The sequence below is a fragment of the Anser cygnoides genome, chromosome 31 (genome assembly GCF_040182565.1).
Source record: "Anser cygnoides isolate HZ-2024a breed goose chromosome 31, Taihu_goose_T2T_genome, whole genome shotgun sequence".
Lineage (NCBI taxonomy): Eukaryota > Metazoa > Chordata > Aves > Anseriformes > Anatidae > Anser > Anser cygnoides.
The window spans coordinates 1336102-1352346 of record NC_089903.1 but is presented as its reverse complement, the minus strand read 5'-3'; the positions used below and the strand labels follow the sequence as shown (position 1 = coordinate 1352346).

Below are 16245 nucleotides of genomic sequence, written 5' to 3'. Positions count from 1 at the left end.
GGACTTTTGGGGGTTTATTTTTTTTTGGATTTTTTTTTTAAGGTTTTTAAGGGTGTTTTTAGTTGTTTTTCTAGGGGGGTTTAGGGGTTTTTAGTTTTGGGGGGGCATTTTTAGGGGTTTCAGGGTTTCTAAGGGTGTTTTTAGTTTCTTTTTAGTGGGTTTTAGGTGTTTTTAGTTTTTTGGGGGGTGTTTTTTGCGTTTTTAAGGGCGTTTTTAGTTTTTTTTTAGGATTTTTTAGGGTTTTTCCCCCATGGGTGCCCGCAGGTGCGGATCGACGCGCTGAACCCGCAGTGGAGCTCCTCGCTGGCCCTGGGGGTCACCGCGGCCCCCCCGAGCGCTTCCCCTTCCCCGCCTCCGCCGCCGGCGTCAAGCGCTCCGCCTGGCTGCTGCAGCGCCGCAGCGTCTTCCACAACGCCCGAAAGGTGCCAAAACACCCCAAAAACGCCCCAAATAACCCCAAAACCACCCTAAGGAACCCCAAATAACCCCAAAGAGTACCCAAATAGCCCCAAATGGCCTCAAAACAGCCCCAAAACAGCTCCAAATGGCCCCAAAGAGCCCCAAAATTGTCCCCCCCAAAAAATCCCAAAGACCCCAAAACCACCCCAAATAGCCCCAAAACCTCCTTAAGTAACCCCAAAGAGTCCCAGAATAGCCCCAAATGGCCCCAAAACCACCCCAAATGGCCCTAAAGAGACCCCAAACCGCCCCAAACCCACCCCAAACTTCCCCAAAGCTGCTGCAGCGCCGCAGCGTCTTCCACAACGCCCGAAAGGTGCCAAAACGCCCCAAAAATGCCCCAAATAACCCCAAAACTGCCCTAAGTAACCCCAAATAACCCCCAAACTGCCCCAAAGAGACCCAAAAAGCCCCAAACTGTCCCAAATGGCCCCAAAACCAGGCCAGAGAGCCCCAAAATTGTCCCCCCAAAAAAACCCAAACTGTACCAAATAGCCCCAAAGACCCCAAAACCACCCCAATTAACCCCAAAGAGCCCCAAAACCTCCCCAAAGAGACCCAAAGAGCCCCAAAACTGTCCCCCCGAAAAATCCCAAAGACCCCAAAACCACCCCAGATAGCCCCAAAACTGCCTTAAATGACCCCAAAGAGTCCCAAAACAACCCCAAGGAGTCCTGAAAGAGCCCCAGAGTGCCCCCAAACCGCCCCAAAGAGCCCCCAAACTGCCCCAAACCAACCCCAAATAGACCCAAATTGACCCAAAGCTGCTGCAGCGCCGCAGCGTCCTCCACAACGCCCGAAAGGTGCCAAAACGCCCCAAAACGCCTTAAATGGCCCCAAAACCACCTTAAGTAACCCCAAATAACCCCAAACAGTCCTCAAATAGCCCCATATTGCCCCAAAACAGCCCCAAAACAGCTCCAAATGGCCCCAGAGAGCCCCAAAATTGTCCCCCGCAAAAAATAAAGACCCCAAACCCACCCCAAATAGCCCCAAAACCTCCTTAAGTAACCCCAAAGAGACCCAAAAGCTCCCCAAAGAGCCCCAAAACTGTCCCAAATGGCCCCAAAACTTCCCCCCCAGGAAAAAACCCAGAGTGCCCCAAGTAGCCCCCGAAGACCCCAAAACCACCCCAATTAACCCCAAAGAGCCCCAAAACCTCTCTAAAGAAACCCAAAAAGTCCCCAAATTGTCCCCCAAAGCCCCCCCCCGAAGCCCCCCCCAAACACCCCCCAACCCCCAAAGACCCCCAAAGGGCCCCCCAGGCCCCCCCCACCCCCAAAGCCCCCCCCAAAGCCCCCCAGTGCCCCCCAAAGACCCCCAGGACTTCCCGACACCCCCCCCAGGACCCTTCCCGATGACCCCCAAAGACCCCCCAAGTTACCCGAAGCCCCCCAAGAACCCCCAGAGCCCCCTGGACCCCTCCAAATCCCCCCCTACCCCCCAAAGACCCCCCAGGCCCCCCCAACCCCCCCAACGCCCCCCCACCCCCCTCCCAAGCCCCCCAAATTCCCCACAGACCCCCCAAGCCCCCAAACTCCCCCAATTTCCCCGAAGCCCCCAGAGCCCCCCGGGACCCCCATAATCCCCCAAAGCCCCCCAAGTCTCCAAAGACCCCCCAAAACCCCCCAATACCCCCCAAACCCCCCAGGACCCCCTCGGGACCCCCCAGGCCCCCCCCTGACCCCCCCCATTTTATTTCCCCCCCCCCGATCCGGGACTGCCACGGCCCCAACCTGGACGCGCTGCTCCCCCAGAGCCCCCCAAAGGCCCCCAAAGACCCCCCAGAGCCCCCAATACCCCCCAATGCCCCCCAGGACCCCCAGGCCCCCCTGACCCCCATTTTATTCCCCCCCCCCCAGATCCGGGACTGCTACGGCCCCAACCTGGACGCGCTGCCGGCGGGCACGGTGCTGGGGCTGCTGCTGGACGGGGGCGGCTGCACCTCTACGTGGACGGCGCCGACCAGGGGGTGGCCGCGGGGGTCCCGCAGCCCTGCCGCGTGCTGGTGGATCTGTACGGGCAGTGTGAGCAGGTATTTGTGGGGTCGTTATAGGGGATTTATGGGGTCGGGGGGTTGTGGGGTATGGGGGGGTATGGGGGGGGGAATGGGGGGGGTTGGGGGGGGGGGAGGTCGGGGGGGGTTGGGGAGACGGGGTCCCGCAGCCCTGCCGCATGCTGGTGGGTTTATATGGGCAGTGTGAGCAGGTACCTATAGGGGATTTATAGGGGATTTATGGGGTCGTTATAGGGTCGGGGGGTTGTGGGGTCAGGGGGGAATGGGGGGAATGGGGGGGGGTCAGGGGGGTTGGGGAACGGGGTCCCGCAGCCCTGCCGCGTGCTGGTGGATCTGTACGGGCAGTGTGAGCAGGTGGGGGTATAGGGGATCTATAGGGGATTTGTGGGGTCGGGGGGGTCATGGGGTCGGGGGAGGTATGGGGGGGTTATGGGATCGAGGAGGAATGGGGGGGGGGGTCAGGGGGGGGTTGGGGAATGGGGTCCCGCAGCCCTGCCGCGTGCTGGTGGATTTTATATGGGCAGTGTGAGCAGGTGGGGGTTATAGGGGATTTGTGGGGTCGTTATAGGGTCGGGGGGTTATGGGGGAACTGGGGGGATTGGGGGTTGGGGGTATAGCAGAGACGGGGGGTGGGGTCATAGGGACCCCATGCTGGGGGTCCTGACCCCTGACCCCCGACCCCCGACCCCTGACCCCCCCCAGGTGACGATCGTCTCGGACGTGGCCGACGTGGGGGGGGACGGCAGGGGACGCCCGCGCCCGGGGGACGTGGAGAAGGCCGACGTGGTGGACGGTGAGGGGGGGGGGCGCGACCCCAAATCTGTGGGGCTGGGGAGGGGCGGGGGCCTCAGGGACCCCCAATCTATGGGGCTGGGACCCCACATCTATGGGGTGAGGGGGCTGGGACCCTAAACCTATGGGGCTTGGGGGGGTCTGACCCCAAATCCATGGGGCCATGACCCCACATCTATGGGGCTGGGGGGGCTGTGACCCCAAATCTGTGGGGCTGGGGGGGTTTGACCCCAAATCTACGGGGCTGGGACCCCACATCTATGGGGCGGGGGGCTGTGACCCCAAATCTGTGGGGCCGGGGTGGGGTGGGGTGGGGTGGGGGGGCTCGGTGACCCCACATCTATGGGGCTGGGGGGGCTGGGACCCCAGATCTGTGGGGCTGTGACCCCCAATTTATGGGGCTCTGACCCCAAATCTATGGGGGGGGCTCGGTGACCCCACACCTATGGGGCAGGGGGGGCAGGGGGCGTGTCCTTGCTAAGCCCCGCCCCTTTCCTCCCCCCCAGGGATGAAGGAGAGCCTGTGCTGGGCGCCCCCCCGCGCCCCCCCCCGGCAGCCCTGCGCCTACCTCGCGCTCTGCGCCCGCTTCACCGCCCTGCTGCTGCTGCCCGGTGAGGGGGGGCAAAATTTGGGGGGGGGGGGCCCAAAATATGAGGGGGGTCCCAAAATATGGGGGGGGGTCCCCAGTATCCGGGGGGGGGGGGGGCAAAAAAAACCGGGGGAGCGGCAAAAAAGCTGAAGGAGGGGGAGGAACAACGGGGGGGGCAGAACCTGGAGGGGGGGCACAATTGAGGGAGGGCACAAAATTGGGGGGGGTCCCCAAAATATGGGGGGTCCCTAATATGTGGGGGGAGGCAAAAAAAACCGGGGGGGGGGGGGGCAAAAGCTGGGAGAGGGAGAGGAAAAATGGGGGGGGAGGGTCAGAATCTAGGGGGGGAACAAATGGGGGGGGGGGCAGAAAATTTGGGGGGGTCCCCAAAATATGGGGGGGGGTCCCCAGTATCCGGGGGGGGCAAAAAAACCCGGGGGAGGGGCAAAAAAGCTGAAGGAGGGGGAGGAAAAACGGGGGGGAGGACAGAACCTGGGAGGGGGGGCACAAAATTTGGGGGGGGGGTCCCCAAAATATGGGGAGGGTCCCTAATATGCGGGGGGGCCAAAAAAAGAGAGGGGGGGGCAAAAAAGCTGGGGGAGGGGGAGGAAAAATGGGGGGGGGGGGGCAGAACCTGGACGGGGGGACAAATGAGGGGGAGCACAAAATTTGGGGGGGGGGTCCCCAAAATATGGGGGGGGGTCCCAGTATCCGGGGGGGCAAAAAACCCCGGGGGGGGGGGGGGCAAAAAAGCTGGGGGTGGGGGCAAAAAAGCTGAAGGAGGGGAGGAAAAAGGGGGGGGGGGGGGCAGAACCTGGGGGGGAACAAATGGGGGGGGCCACAAAATTTGGGGGGGGTCCCCAAAACCTGGGGGGGGCTCTTTGGGGGGTCCCCAATAATTGGGTCAATTTGGGGGGGGGGGGTTGGGGGTTCTTATGGGAGGGTTCTTATGGGGGGGCTCCCTATGGGGGGGGGTCCCCAAAACCTGGATCCCTTTGGGGGGGGGGTCCTAATTTTGGGGCGCCCCATTTTGTGGTGACCCCCCATTTTGTCGTGCCCCCCATTTTGGGGTAACCCCATTAATTCCGGGGTCCCCCCGGTTTTGGGGTGCCCCCCCATTTCTGGGTGCCCCCAGTTTCGGGGTACCCCCACCCATTCGGGCCCCCCCCAATTTTGGTGCCCCCCAGAGGCGTACTTCGCCCCCGAGCCCCAGCGCAGCCCATTTTGGGGTGCCCCCCCCCAATTTCAGGGATGCCCCCCCCCATTTCTGGGTGCCCCCAGTTTCGGGGTGCCCCCATTTCGGGGTGCCCCCTAATTTCTGCCCCCCCCCCAGAGAGGCGTACTTCGCCCCCGAGCCCCAGCGCAGCCGCTGCTTCTGCGAGCGCTGCCACGCGCCGGGGGGGGGGCGAGGGCCCGCGGGGGGGGCGCGAGGGGACGGCGCCGCTCGGCTGGTGCCGCTTCAGCCTCAGGTAGGGGGGGGCGGGGGGGTCGGGGGGGGGATTGGGGGGTTTGGGGGGGGCAATGGAGGGGATTTGGGGTCGTGGGGGGGGGATTTGGGGGGGGGGGCAGTGGGGTCGGGGGGGGATTTGCGGGGGTTGGGGGGGTTGGGGGGGGCAGTGGGGGGATTTGAGGTCGTGGGGGGGATTTGGGGGGATTTGGGGGGCGTTGGGGGAGGGATTTGGGGTCGTGGGGGGGGATTTGGAGGGGATTGGGGGGATTTGGGGGGATTTGGGGGGCAATGGGGGGCATTTGGGGTCATGGGGGGATTTGGGGGGGTATGGGGTCGTGGGGGGATTTGGGGGGGCTTGGGGGGGCAATGGGGGGGATTTGGGGTTGTGGGGGGGATTTGGGGGGATTTGGGGGGGATTTGGGGGGCAATGGGGGGGGGGTGGGGTCGTGGGGGGGGGATTTGGGGGGATTTGGGGGGGGCAGTGGGGTTGGGGGGGGGATTTGGGGGGCTTGGGGGATTTGGGGGGGGATTTGGGGGGCAATGGGGAGGATTTGGGGTCGTGGGGGGGGATTTGGGGGGGGTATGGGGGGAGCAATGGGGTCGTGGGGGGGATTTGGGGGAGGTTGGGGGGATTTGGGGGGCAATGGGGGGCATTTGGGGTCGTGGGGGGGATTTGGGGGGCTTGTGGGGGGGCAGTGGGGTCGTGGGGGGATTTGGGGGGCTTGGGGGGGGGATTTGGGGTCGTGGGGGGATTTGGGGGGGATTGGGGGATTTGGGGGGGTATGGGGGGAGCAATGGGGTCGTGGGGGGGATTTGGGGGGGTTGGGGGGGCAATGGGGGGGATTTGGGGGGGCAGTGGGGAGATTTGGGGGGGGGATTTGGGGGGGACTTGGGGGGCATTTGGGGTCAATGGGGGGATCTGGGGGGGGTTGGGGGGTAACGGGGGGGGGGATTTGGGGTCGGGGGGCACAATGGGGGCTTCGGGGGGGGGGGATTTGGGGTATCGGGGGAGTTCCGGGGGGGATTTGGGGGGGGGGGGAATGGGGGGGGGATTTGGGATAAGGGGGGGGGTGGGGGGGGCAATGGGATTGGGGAGAGAATGGGGGGGGGGGGGGGGTCTTCGGGGGGGGGGGATGGGAGGTTTGGGGGGCGATGGGGGGGGCTTGGGGTCGTGCGGGGGGTTGGGGGGGGGGTCCCGGGGGGGGGGGTGGGGGAGGGCCTGGGGGGTCCCTGGGGGAGCACCGGGGCCCCCCGCGGTACTCGGGGGCACCGAGGCCCCGCCCCCAAGCCCCGCCCCCAAACCCTGACCACGCCCCCTCCCCGAGCCCCGCCCCCGGCCCCGCCCCCAACCCCCGGCCCCGCCCCCAGGCCGAGGCCCCGCCCCGAGGGGGCGTGTCCGTGGCAGAAGTGGCCGCGCGCCTTCCACGGCACCAGCGCCGGGAGCGTCCGGGCGGCGCTGGACAGGGGGCAGCTGGTGCCAGGTGGGGGCGGGGGGGCGCCGGGTCATCGGGGGGGCACGGGGTCAAGGGGTCATCGCGGGGTCATGGGGGTCATGGGGTCATGGGGGTTAAGGGGGGGGATGGGGGGGTCAGGGGGCGGCGCTGGACAGGGGGCAGCTGGTGCCAGGTGGGGGCGGGGGGGACACGGGGGGGCACGGGGTCATCGAGGGGTCATGGGGTCATCGAGGGGTCATGGGGTCATTGAGGGGTCACGGGATAATGGGGGGGTAATGGGGGTGGGGAGGTCATGGGGTGGTGCTGGACAGGGGGCAGCTGGTGCCAGCTGGGGGCGCAGGGGGCACGGGGTCACGGGGGGTCATGGGGTCATCGGGGGGTCATGGGGTTGGGGTCACAGGGGGTCATGGGGTAATGGGGGTTAAAGGGGGTGGGGGGGTCATGGGGTGGTGCTGGACGGGGGCAGCTGGTGCCAGGTGGGGGCGCGGGGGGGCACGGGGTCACGAGGGGGTCACAGCGGGGTCAGGGGGGTCATGGGGTCGGGGGGTCACAGGGTCATGGGAGGGTCATGGGGTTGTGGGGGGTCATGGGGGTTTTAAGGGGGGCATGGGGGGGATCATGGGGCGGCACTGGACGGGGGCAGCTGGTGCCAGGTGGGGGCATGGGGGGGTCACGGAGGGGTCAGGGGGTCATCGGGAGGTCACGGAGTCACAGGGGGATCATGGGGTCATGGAGGGGTCAGGGGGTCTTGGGGGGGGGCCGGGGGGGGTCAGGGGATGTTAATGGGGGCATGGGAAGGTTCCGGGGGGGTCATGGGGGGGGTCAGAGGTCATGGGGAGGTCATGGGGTCGTGGGGAGGTCATGGGGTCGTGGGGAGGTCATGGGGGGGGGTCATGGGGGGGTCATGGGATAATGAAAGTGTCGGGGTTACGGGAGGGTAATGGGGGGATGGGAAGGGCCGGTGGGGGTGTGGGGGCGTGGCCTGACCGTGCCCCGCCCCCAGGCCCCGCCCCCCTGCTGGGCACGCCCCCCGAGGCGGAGGGCGGGGCCTCGCCCCCCCGGCCCCCCCGCCTGGTGCTGTCCCCGGCCCTGCCCTACGCCGCCCTCGAGCCCTTCGCCACCAAAGTGCAGTGAGTGGGCGGGGCCGGGGGTGGGCGGGGCCTAACGGGGGTGGGCGGTGTCCAATGGGGGCGGGGCACGAGTGGGCGGGGCCTCGTGGGGGCGGGGCACTGGGTGGGAGGGGCGGGGTGGGAGGACGTGGGGTGGGGGCGGGGTGTGGGTGGGCGGGGCTATGCAAATGAGGTCTGTGGGGGCTTGGTCTCATGGTGGGAGGGGTCTGGGTGGGCGGGGCGTCGGGTGGGCGGGGCCTCGCGGGTGGGCGGGGCTTGGGTGCGCTTGGGGGGGGCACCCAGGAGGGAGGGGTGAATCTGGGGGGGGGTTTGCAGGGAGTGGGCGGGGCTTGGAGCGGGTGGGCGTGGCCATGTGGTGGGTGGGCGTGTCCTAGCGAGGCCACGCCCCCTTTCCCACCCCCTCCCTCCTTCCAGGTGCCCCACGATGGATGGGGGGGGGGGCCTATTAAGGGGGGGTGGGCTCCTTTTGGGGTGGGCGTGGCTACAACGCAGGGGGCGTGTCTCGGGGCAGGTGGGCGTGTCCTAACGAGCCCCCCCCCTCCTTTCTCTCCCCCCTCCCAGCTTCCGGGACCCCGGGTCGCAGCGGGCGCTGGGGGCGCGCGTGGCCTTCGAGGTGGGGGTGCGGCCGGGCTCCTTCCGGCCGGGCCCCCCTCGCTGCGGCCCCGGCCTGCAGCCCCCCCGGGCTGGAGCTCGAGTGGGTGACGCGCGAGCCGGGCGCCACCGTCCTCTGCGGGCTGCTGGTGCGCGTCGAGTGAGGGGGGGGGGTCCCCAAAATTTCCCCGGGATCCCCCCAGGTACTGGGGGACCCCCAATTACTGGGACACCGCCCCCCCCCAAAAAAAGAATTGGGGGGGTCTCCAGGGTTGGGAAATGCCCCCCCTCAAAAGGGGGAGGGGGAAGGTTTGGGGGAGGGGCACAACTTGTCTGCCCCCCTCAGCACTGGGAGCCCCCCCCAAAAAAAAGGGGAGCCCCTACGATTTGCCCCTCCTCTCCCCCAAAATGGGGGACCGCCCCCCCCCCAAATCCCCTCCCCCCCGTGTCTGGGTGCCCCCCCCTTTATGGGGGCTCGTTTTTAGGGTGGGGAGGGGCCTAAAAAATGGGGGAGGGGGCCCTAAAGGTGGGGGAGGGGACCCCCAGAAGTGGGGGGAGGGGACCCCAGAAGGTGGGGGAGGGCTCCCCCTCCCCACCCCCCCCCCGGCGCCCCCCCCCCCTTTATTTATTTCCGCAATGTGAAGCCGGGGGGGAGGGGCGGGGCCGGTTCCTCCTTTTTTGGTGTTTTTTTGTTGTTTAATGTTATTTAAAAGCTGCTCGGGGGGGCGGGGCGGGGCGGGGGGCGGGGCCAAGCCCCTCCCCCTCCTCCCCCCTCCCCCTCCTTCTCCCCCTCCCCCCATTAAAGGAAAAAAAAAGCGAGTGACGTCACGTGGGCGTGGTCTGTGAGGGGGCGGGGCCAGGAGGTGAGGGGCGTGGCCTGAAGAACGGGGGCGTGGCTTAATCGGAGGGGGCGGGGCCACAAAGGGCGGGGGCGGGGCCAAAGGGGGGCGAGGGGAGGGAGCGGGGGCGGGGCCAGGCGGGCAGTGACGTCACCGGGGAGGGGGCGTGGCCAGGGAGCCGGCGGCGAGGAGAGGGGGCGTGGCGCGGGGGGCGGTGACGTCACAGCGGGATGGGCGGAGCCCAGCGGCGGGGTTTCGCAGCGGAGGGGGCGTGGCCTCGCGGGCGCGCCCCGCGCATGCGCGGCGGGCGGGGGGCGGAGCGGCGGCCCGGAAGCGGAAGCCGCGAGGCGCGCGGCGCTTCCGGCGGGCGGCGGGGAGCGGAGCGGGAGCGCTGCGAAGATGCCGGCGCTGCTGGAGCGGCCGAAGCTGTCGTCGGCCATGGCCAGGGCCCTGCACCGCCACGTCATGGTCGAGCGCGAGCGGAAGCGGCAGGGTGAGCGCGCACCGGGGTCGCCGCGGCAACGCGGGGGGGGGGGGGGCCATGGCAACGGGGGCCAGGCCCGGGGTCTCCACGGCAACCGGGGTAGGCCCTCGGGGGTCTCCATGGCAACCGGGGTAGGCCGCAGGGCCCCCACGGCGACCGGGGTAGGCCGCGGGGCAGGCCCCGCCGTCTCCATGGCAACCAGGGGGCCGGCCCCCGGGGTCTCCGTAGCGACGCGGCCCCGCCCCCGCGGCGTCTCCATGGCGACGGCCCCGCCCCTCCCCGTTGCCGGGGCAACGTAGGCGGAGGCCCCGCCCCTTCCCCGTCGCCGCGGCCCCCGCCCGCGGGGGGCTGGGGCTGGGGGCGCTGCCGTGACCCCGTGCCCTGCCGTGACCCCTGACCCCGGTGCCCCCTGACCCCGTGCCCCCTGCCCCCGTGGCCGCAGAGGAGGAGGAGGTGGACAAGATGATGGAGCAGAAGCTGCGCGAGGAGCAGGAGCGGCGCCGCAAGAAGGAGATGGAGGAGAGGATGTCGCTGGAGGAGACGCGCGAGCAGGTGCGGGGGGGCGGGGACCCCCCTCGGGGACCCCCCCTCGGGGACACCCCCTCGGGGACACCCCCCTCAGGAACCCCCCTTTAGTGACCCCCCGCTTGGGGACCCCCCTTAGAGACCCCCTTTGGGACCCCTCCCCTCGGGGACCCCTCCTTAGTGAACCCCCTATGAGACCCCCCCCTCTGGGACCTCCCCTTTAGGGACCCCCTGCTTGGGGACCCCCCTCAGGGGTCCCCCCTCAGGGGCCCCCCTTAGGGACCCCCCTCAGGGACCCCTCCTTAGTGAACCCCCTCGGGGACCCGCCTTTCGGACCCCCCCTCTGGGACCTCCCCTTTAGGGACACCCTCTTAGGGGACCCCTCTTAGTGACACCCCCTCTTTGGGACCCCCCTCCTCAGGGACCCCCTCTAAGGGACCCCCCCTTAGTGATCCTCCCCCTTGGGGATCCCCCTTGAGGACCCTCCCTCAGGGACCCCCCTTAGTGACCCCTCTTAGGGACCCCCCTTTGGGACCCCCTCCTTAGGGACCCCCCTTTACTGACCCCCCGCTTGGGGACCCCCCCTTAGTGACCCCCCTCAGGGATCCCCCCTCGGGGACCCCCTCAGTGAACCCCCTCAGGGACCTCTCCTCAGGGACTCCCTCTTAGGGACCCCCTTAGTGACCCCCCCCCCTCGGGGACCACTCCCCTTGGGGACCCCCCTTTAAGGACCCCCCTTAACCCCCCCCCAGACCACCCCCCTTGGGACCCCCCTCCAGACCCCTTCCCCTTGGGGGTCCCCCCCCAAGTGCCCCCCAAATGCCCCCCAGCCCCACAACTGCCCCCCAAGTGCCCCCCAAGCCTCCCACCACCCCCCCAGTGCCCCCCCACCCCGTGACAGCCCCCAGCCCCCCCCAAGCCCTCCCAAGTGTCCCCCTGCCCCCCAAGCCCCCAGATCCCCCCAGCTGCCCCCCAACCCCCCCAAATGCCCCCAAGCCCCCAAGCGTCCCTTCTGCCCCCCAAATCCCCCCCCCCAAATCCCCCCAGCTGCCCCCAAGCCCCCCTAAAGCTCCCCAAATGCCCCCCTCAGCCCCACGGCTGCCCCTCAAGCCCCCCCAAATGCCCCCCAGCTGCCCCCAGGGCCCCAAATGCCCCCAAGCCCCCCAAGTGCCCCCCCCGCCCCATGGCTGCCCCCAAGCCCCCCCTAAAGCCCCTCAAGCCCCCCAAATGCCCCCTCCCAGCCCCCCAAGACCCCCCAAGCCCCCCCAACCCCCCCAGCTGCCCCCAAGTGTCCCTTCTGCCCCCACCCCCCCCAAATCCCCCCAGCCCCCAAGCCCCCCAAGCCCCTCCCAGCCCCCCAAATGCCCCCCTGCCCCCCCAAGCCCCTCCCAGCCCCCTCCAGCCCCCGGCCGCCCCGCAGCCCCTCCGTGCCCCCCCCCAGATCGCGAAGCTGCAGGAGAAGCTGGGGGCGCTGCAGGAGGAGAAGCACCAGCTCTTCCTGCAGCTCAAGAAGGTGCTGCACGAGGAGGAGAAGCGGCGCCGCAAGGAGCAGAGGTGGGGGGCGGGGGGGCGCCGGGGGGCACCTGGGGGGCTGGGGGGGCCTGGGGGGCTGGGGAGCACCTGTGGGTACCTGGGGGGGGCACTTGTGGGGCTGGGGGGTGTGGGGCAGGAGGGGGGTCACAGGTCGGGGCGCTTGTGGGGGGGGGGGTACGTGGAGGGCTGGGGGTCACCGGGGGGGCCGGGGGGCACTTGTGGGGCCGGGGGGGGGGGCTGCGTGGGGCCGGGCAGCGGGTGAGTGCCCCCCTGTCCCCCCCGCCCCCCCCCATCCTGCAGCGACCTGACGACGCTGACGGCGGCCGCCTACCAGCAGGGGATGGCCGTGCACGGCGGGGCGCACGTCCTCAGCATGCAGGGTGCGGGGGGCGGGGGGGGTCGTGGGGCTGGGGGGGGCTGGGGGGGGGGTTACGGGGGGGGGTTATGGGGGGGTCATGGGGTGATGGGGGGGGCTGGGGGGGTTACGGGGGGTTATGGGGGGGTCATGGGGCGATGGGGGGGTTATGGGGCGGTGGGGGCGGCTCGGGGGGGCTGTTTTGGGAGGTTGGGGGGGGGTTGGGGGGCAATGGGGGGTGGCTATGGGGGGTTATGGGGCGGTGGGGGGGGGCTATGGGGGGTCTGGGGGGGTCATGGCGGGGTCATGGGGCGGTGGGGGGCGGCTCAGGGGGGTTGGGGTGTGGTGGCGGGGGCTGGGGGGGATCGGGGGGTTATGGGGTGGTGGGGGGGTTTTATGGGGGGTGGGGGGGTCATGGGGCAATGGGGGGCAGCTAAGGGGCAGCTATGGGGCGCTGTGGGGCGCTATGGGGCAGCCGTGGGGCGCTATGGGGCAGCCATGGGCAGCTATGGGGCGCTATGGGGCAATGTGGGGCGCTATGGGGCAGCCGTGGGGCAGCCGTGGGGCGCTATGGGGCAGCCGTGGGGCAGCCGTGGGGCGCTATGGGGCAGCGTGTCCCCCCGCAGGCAGCCCCGGGGGGCACAGCCGGGCCGGGCCCCTGCTGGCCGCCGACCGCGCCAAGCAGCTCTTTGGGCCGCCCGTCATCACCGTGAGTGGGGGGCACGGGGGGGGGGGTCCTGGGGGTCCTGGGGTCCCCCTGTGGGGCAGCCCCACGTGGAGGGGGGGGGGGCAACGTGAGGATTTGGGGGGTGGGCTGGGGGCGCGCCCCAGATAAAGGGGGCAGAGGACGAGGGGTGGGGGGGAGCTGGGGGAGGGGGCGGCCCCCGGTGTGAGGCCCCTCAAATGTGTGGGGCGCCCCCCAAGTGTGGGTCACCCGTTTTTTGGGGGATGGGTCAGCCCCCGAAACGTGGGGCTCAGCCCCCAAGCGTGGGTCACGATGTTTTTGGGGTCAGCCCCCCCCCCAGGTGTGGGGCTCAGCCCCCAAGTGTGGGTCAGCCCCACATTTTTTGGGGGGCTCAGCACCCCAAGCGTGGCCCTGCCCCCATGTGTGGGTCACCCCCAAGTGTGGGTCACGATGTTTTTGGGGTCAGCCCCCAAGTGTGGGGCTCCCCCCCCCAAATGTGGGGCATGATGTTTTGGGGTCAGCCCCCAAATGTGGGGCTCAGCCCCCAAGCCTGGGTCAGCCCCACATTTTGGGGGGGGGGCTCAGCGCCCCAAGCGTGGCCCCGCCCCCACGTGCCCCCCCCGCGCCCCCCCAGACGCGGCACTTCGGGGCGCAGCCGTCCTTCGGGGCCGGGGGGGAGCACGGCTCCTTCCAGGGGGCGCAGGGGGCCCCGGGCCCTTCGCCGTGGGGCAGGCGCAGCAGCACCCCTACCCCCCGGGCAGCCCGCGGCCCCCTCCTACGGCGCCTCCCAGCAGATCCCGCGGTGAGGGGGGGCCCTGGGGGGCTGGGGGGGGGGGGGGTGCTATGGGGCTGGGGGTTATGGGGCTGGGGGTGATATGGGGGGGCTTGGGGGGGGGGTTATGGGGCTGGGGGGGTGCTATGGGGCTGGGGGGGCTATGGGGCTGGGGGTGATATGGGGGGGCTTGGGGGGGGGGGGGTTATGGGGCTGGGGGGAGATGCTATGGGGCTGGGGGGGGGCTGGGGGGGGGACGCTGTGGGGCTGGGGGGGGCTGGGGGGTGTGCTGGGGGGGGGGCACCGTGGGGCTGGGCTCATTCCATGGGGCTGGGGCTTTGGGGGGGGGGGGGGAAACCCTACAGGGCCGGGGTCCCGCTATGGGGCCGGGGGGTTTCTGTGGGGCTGGGGGCGCCGTGGGGCCGCGCTCACCCCCCCTCCCGTGCCCCCCCCCCAGGCCCCTCGGGGTTCCCGGCGCTCCCCTTCCTGCCCCAGCAGCAGCCGGGGGGGCTTCGGCCTGCACGGGCACTTCCCCCCGCCCAGACCGGTAAGGGGCGGGGCCTCGGGGGGGGACGCCCCTTCGGGGTGGGGGCGGGGCTTCCGGGGAGCTGGGGGGGGGGGGGGTCGGCCCCACAAGTCCCCCCCCCGCCCCACAAGTCCCCCCCCCAACCCACACATTCCCTGCCCCACAACTTCCCCGCCCCACAACTTATGGGGCTCGGCCCCCCCCCCCCCAACCGGGGAGGGAGGGGCCGCTGTGGGGCCGAGCCCCCCCCAAGTGTGGGGCTGAGCCCCTGCCCCCCCCCCGCAGGCTTCCTGCCCCCCAGCAGCAGCATCCCCCTGCAGAAGCAGCTGGAGCACGCCAACCAGCAGTCGGGCTTCAGCGACGCCGTCAGTGGGGGGCGCCGGGGGGGCTGGGGGGGCGCCGGGGGGGGGGGCTGGGGGGGGATGTGGGGGGGCTGGGGGGGCACTTGGGGGGGCTGGGGGGCACCTGGGGGGCTGGGGGGGGATGTGGGGGAGCTGGGGGGGCACTTGAGAGGCTGGGGGGGCACTTGGGGGGCTTGGGGGGCACTTGGGCTGGGGGGGACACGGGGGGCTGGGGGGCACTTGGGGGGCTGGGCAGGGCATTTTTGGGGCTGGGGGGCACTTGGGGGTTGGGGGGGCGCTGGGGGCATTTGGGGGGCTGGGGGGGATGTGGGGGGGGCACTTGGGCACTTGGGGGTTGGGGGGGTGCTGGGGGCACTTGGGGAGCTGGGGGGGGGTATTTGTGGGGCTGGGGGGCACTTGGGGGGCGGGGCCCTGACCCCCCAGCCCCCCCCCAGGCGCTGCACCCCAGCCCGGCCCTGCTGCCCAGCCCCCAGCTGCCCGTGCCCATGCAGCCGGCGCCCAAGGTGACAGCGGGGGGGGGGGGGGGGAAATGTGTGGGGCGGGGGGACTTGGGGGGCAGGGGTGTGGGGCGGGGGGGGGACCTGAGGCACGGGGTGTGGGGCGGGGGGACTGGGGGGGCAGAAATGTGGGGCAGGAGGGACTGGGGGGGGCACAGATGTGGGGCAGGAGGGACTTGGGCATGGGGTGCGGGGCACGAATATGTGGGGCAGAGGGGATGTGTGGGGCAGAGGTGTGGGGCTGGCGGGACTTGTGGGGCACAGGGGGGATGTGTGGGGCACGGCTGTGGGGAGAGGGATGTGTGGGGCAGGAGGGGGGCTGTGGGGGGGGCGCAAAGGGACGCATGGGGTGAGGGAGGAACTTGTGGGGCACAGAGGGGCTGGGGGGGGGAAATGTGTGGGGCAGGAGGGCCGTGTGGGGCAGGGACTTGTGGGGCAGGAGGGATGTGGGGCAGGAGGGACTTGTGGGGCGTGGGCCCCCCCTGACGGCACCCCACAGGCGGGGCTGCCCTACACACACCCGGCCCGCCCCGCCTCGCCCGGCAGCTTCCCGCCCCACGGCGCCAGCCCCCAGCAGCCCCACGCGGTGAGTGCCCCCCGCCCGCCCCACACGTGTGGGGCCCCGCTCACCCCCTGACCCCTTCCCACCCCGCCCACCCCACACGTCTGGGTCCTGCCCCACACGTGTGGGGCCCTGCTCACCCCCCCCCCACCCCGTACATCTCCCTCCCCACCCCTCCCACCCCACACGTGTGGGGCAGGACCCACAAGTGTTGGCCCCACGCGCCCCCGCCCCCCATCCCTCTCCCGCCCCACACTTGTGGGGCAGTGCTCACCCCGCCCAACCCCCCACTTGTGGGCCCCGCCCCCCACTTGTGGGTCCCGCCCCCCACGTGTGGGGCAGCGCCCCTCACCCCCCGTCCCCCCCCCCCGCAGTCGGGGTTCCCCGCCAGCACCCCCCCGGCCGCCCGCCACCCGTTCCTGCCCCACGGCCAGGGCCAGCGCTTCTACCACAAGTGACGCCGCCCGTGACGTCATCGCCGACGTCATCGCCGACGTCATCGCCGACGTCATCGCCACCGTCACCCCGCCGCCCCCCCCCAGGGCACGCCGCCGCCGTCCTATTAAACTCGCTTCCGTTTTTATTCGGGCTGATTTTAACAAACGGGGGGGGGCGGGGCGCCG

The 16245-nt window shown here is 70.3% G+C and overlaps 2 protein-coding genes across 4 annotated transcripts in view; both read left to right on the top strand.

Annotated features, from left to right (window-relative positions):
* Nucleotides 1-8693, top strand: part of NEURL4 (neuralized E3 ubiquitin protein ligase 4) — a 30863-nt gene extending 22170 nt beyond the window's left edge. Inside the window, 12 exon segments of the mRNA XM_066985131.1 lie at nt 265-325; nt 328-422; nt 2322-2388; nt 2391-2494; nt 3179-3269; nt 3775-3879; nt 5045-5086; nt 5191-5326; nt 6676-6788; nt 7765-7891; nt 8453-8575; nt 8577-8693. Of these exon segments, the coding sequence (XP_066841232.1) occupies nt 265-325; nt 328-422; nt 2322-2388; nt 2391-2494; nt 3179-3269; nt 3775-3879; nt 5045-5086; nt 5191-5326; nt 6676-6788; nt 7765-7891; nt 8453-8575; nt 8577-8646 (1134 nt within the window). The 3' untranslated portion in view covers nt 8647-8693.
* Nucleotides 8694-9623: 930 nt separating this feature from the next.
* Nucleotides 9624-16205, top strand: GPS2 (G protein pathway suppressor 2). 3 transcript variants are annotated; one of them, XM_066985246.1, is made up of 9 exons: nt 9624-9814; nt 10248-10357; nt 11772-11884; nt 12845-12927; nt 14133-14222; nt 14487-14566; nt 14998-15066; nt 15560-15646; nt 15997-16205. In XM_066985246.1, the coding sequence occupies exons 1-9, from the start codon at nt 9721-9723 to the stop codon at nt 16078-16080; spliced, it is 810 nt and encodes a 269-aa protein (XP_066841347.1). In that variant the 5' UTR covers nt 9624-9720; the 3' UTR covers nt 16081-16205. The 3 variants fall into 3 exon arrangements, with proteins under 3 accessions (XP_066841347.1, XP_066841345.1, XP_066841346.1); XM_066985244.1 differs by having other exon boundaries at nt 11751-11884; XM_066985245.1 differs by lacking the exon at nt 12845-12927 and adding an exon at nt 12164-12243 and having other exon boundaries at nt 11751-11884.
* The last annotated feature ends 40 nt before the right edge of the window (nt 16206-16245 follow it).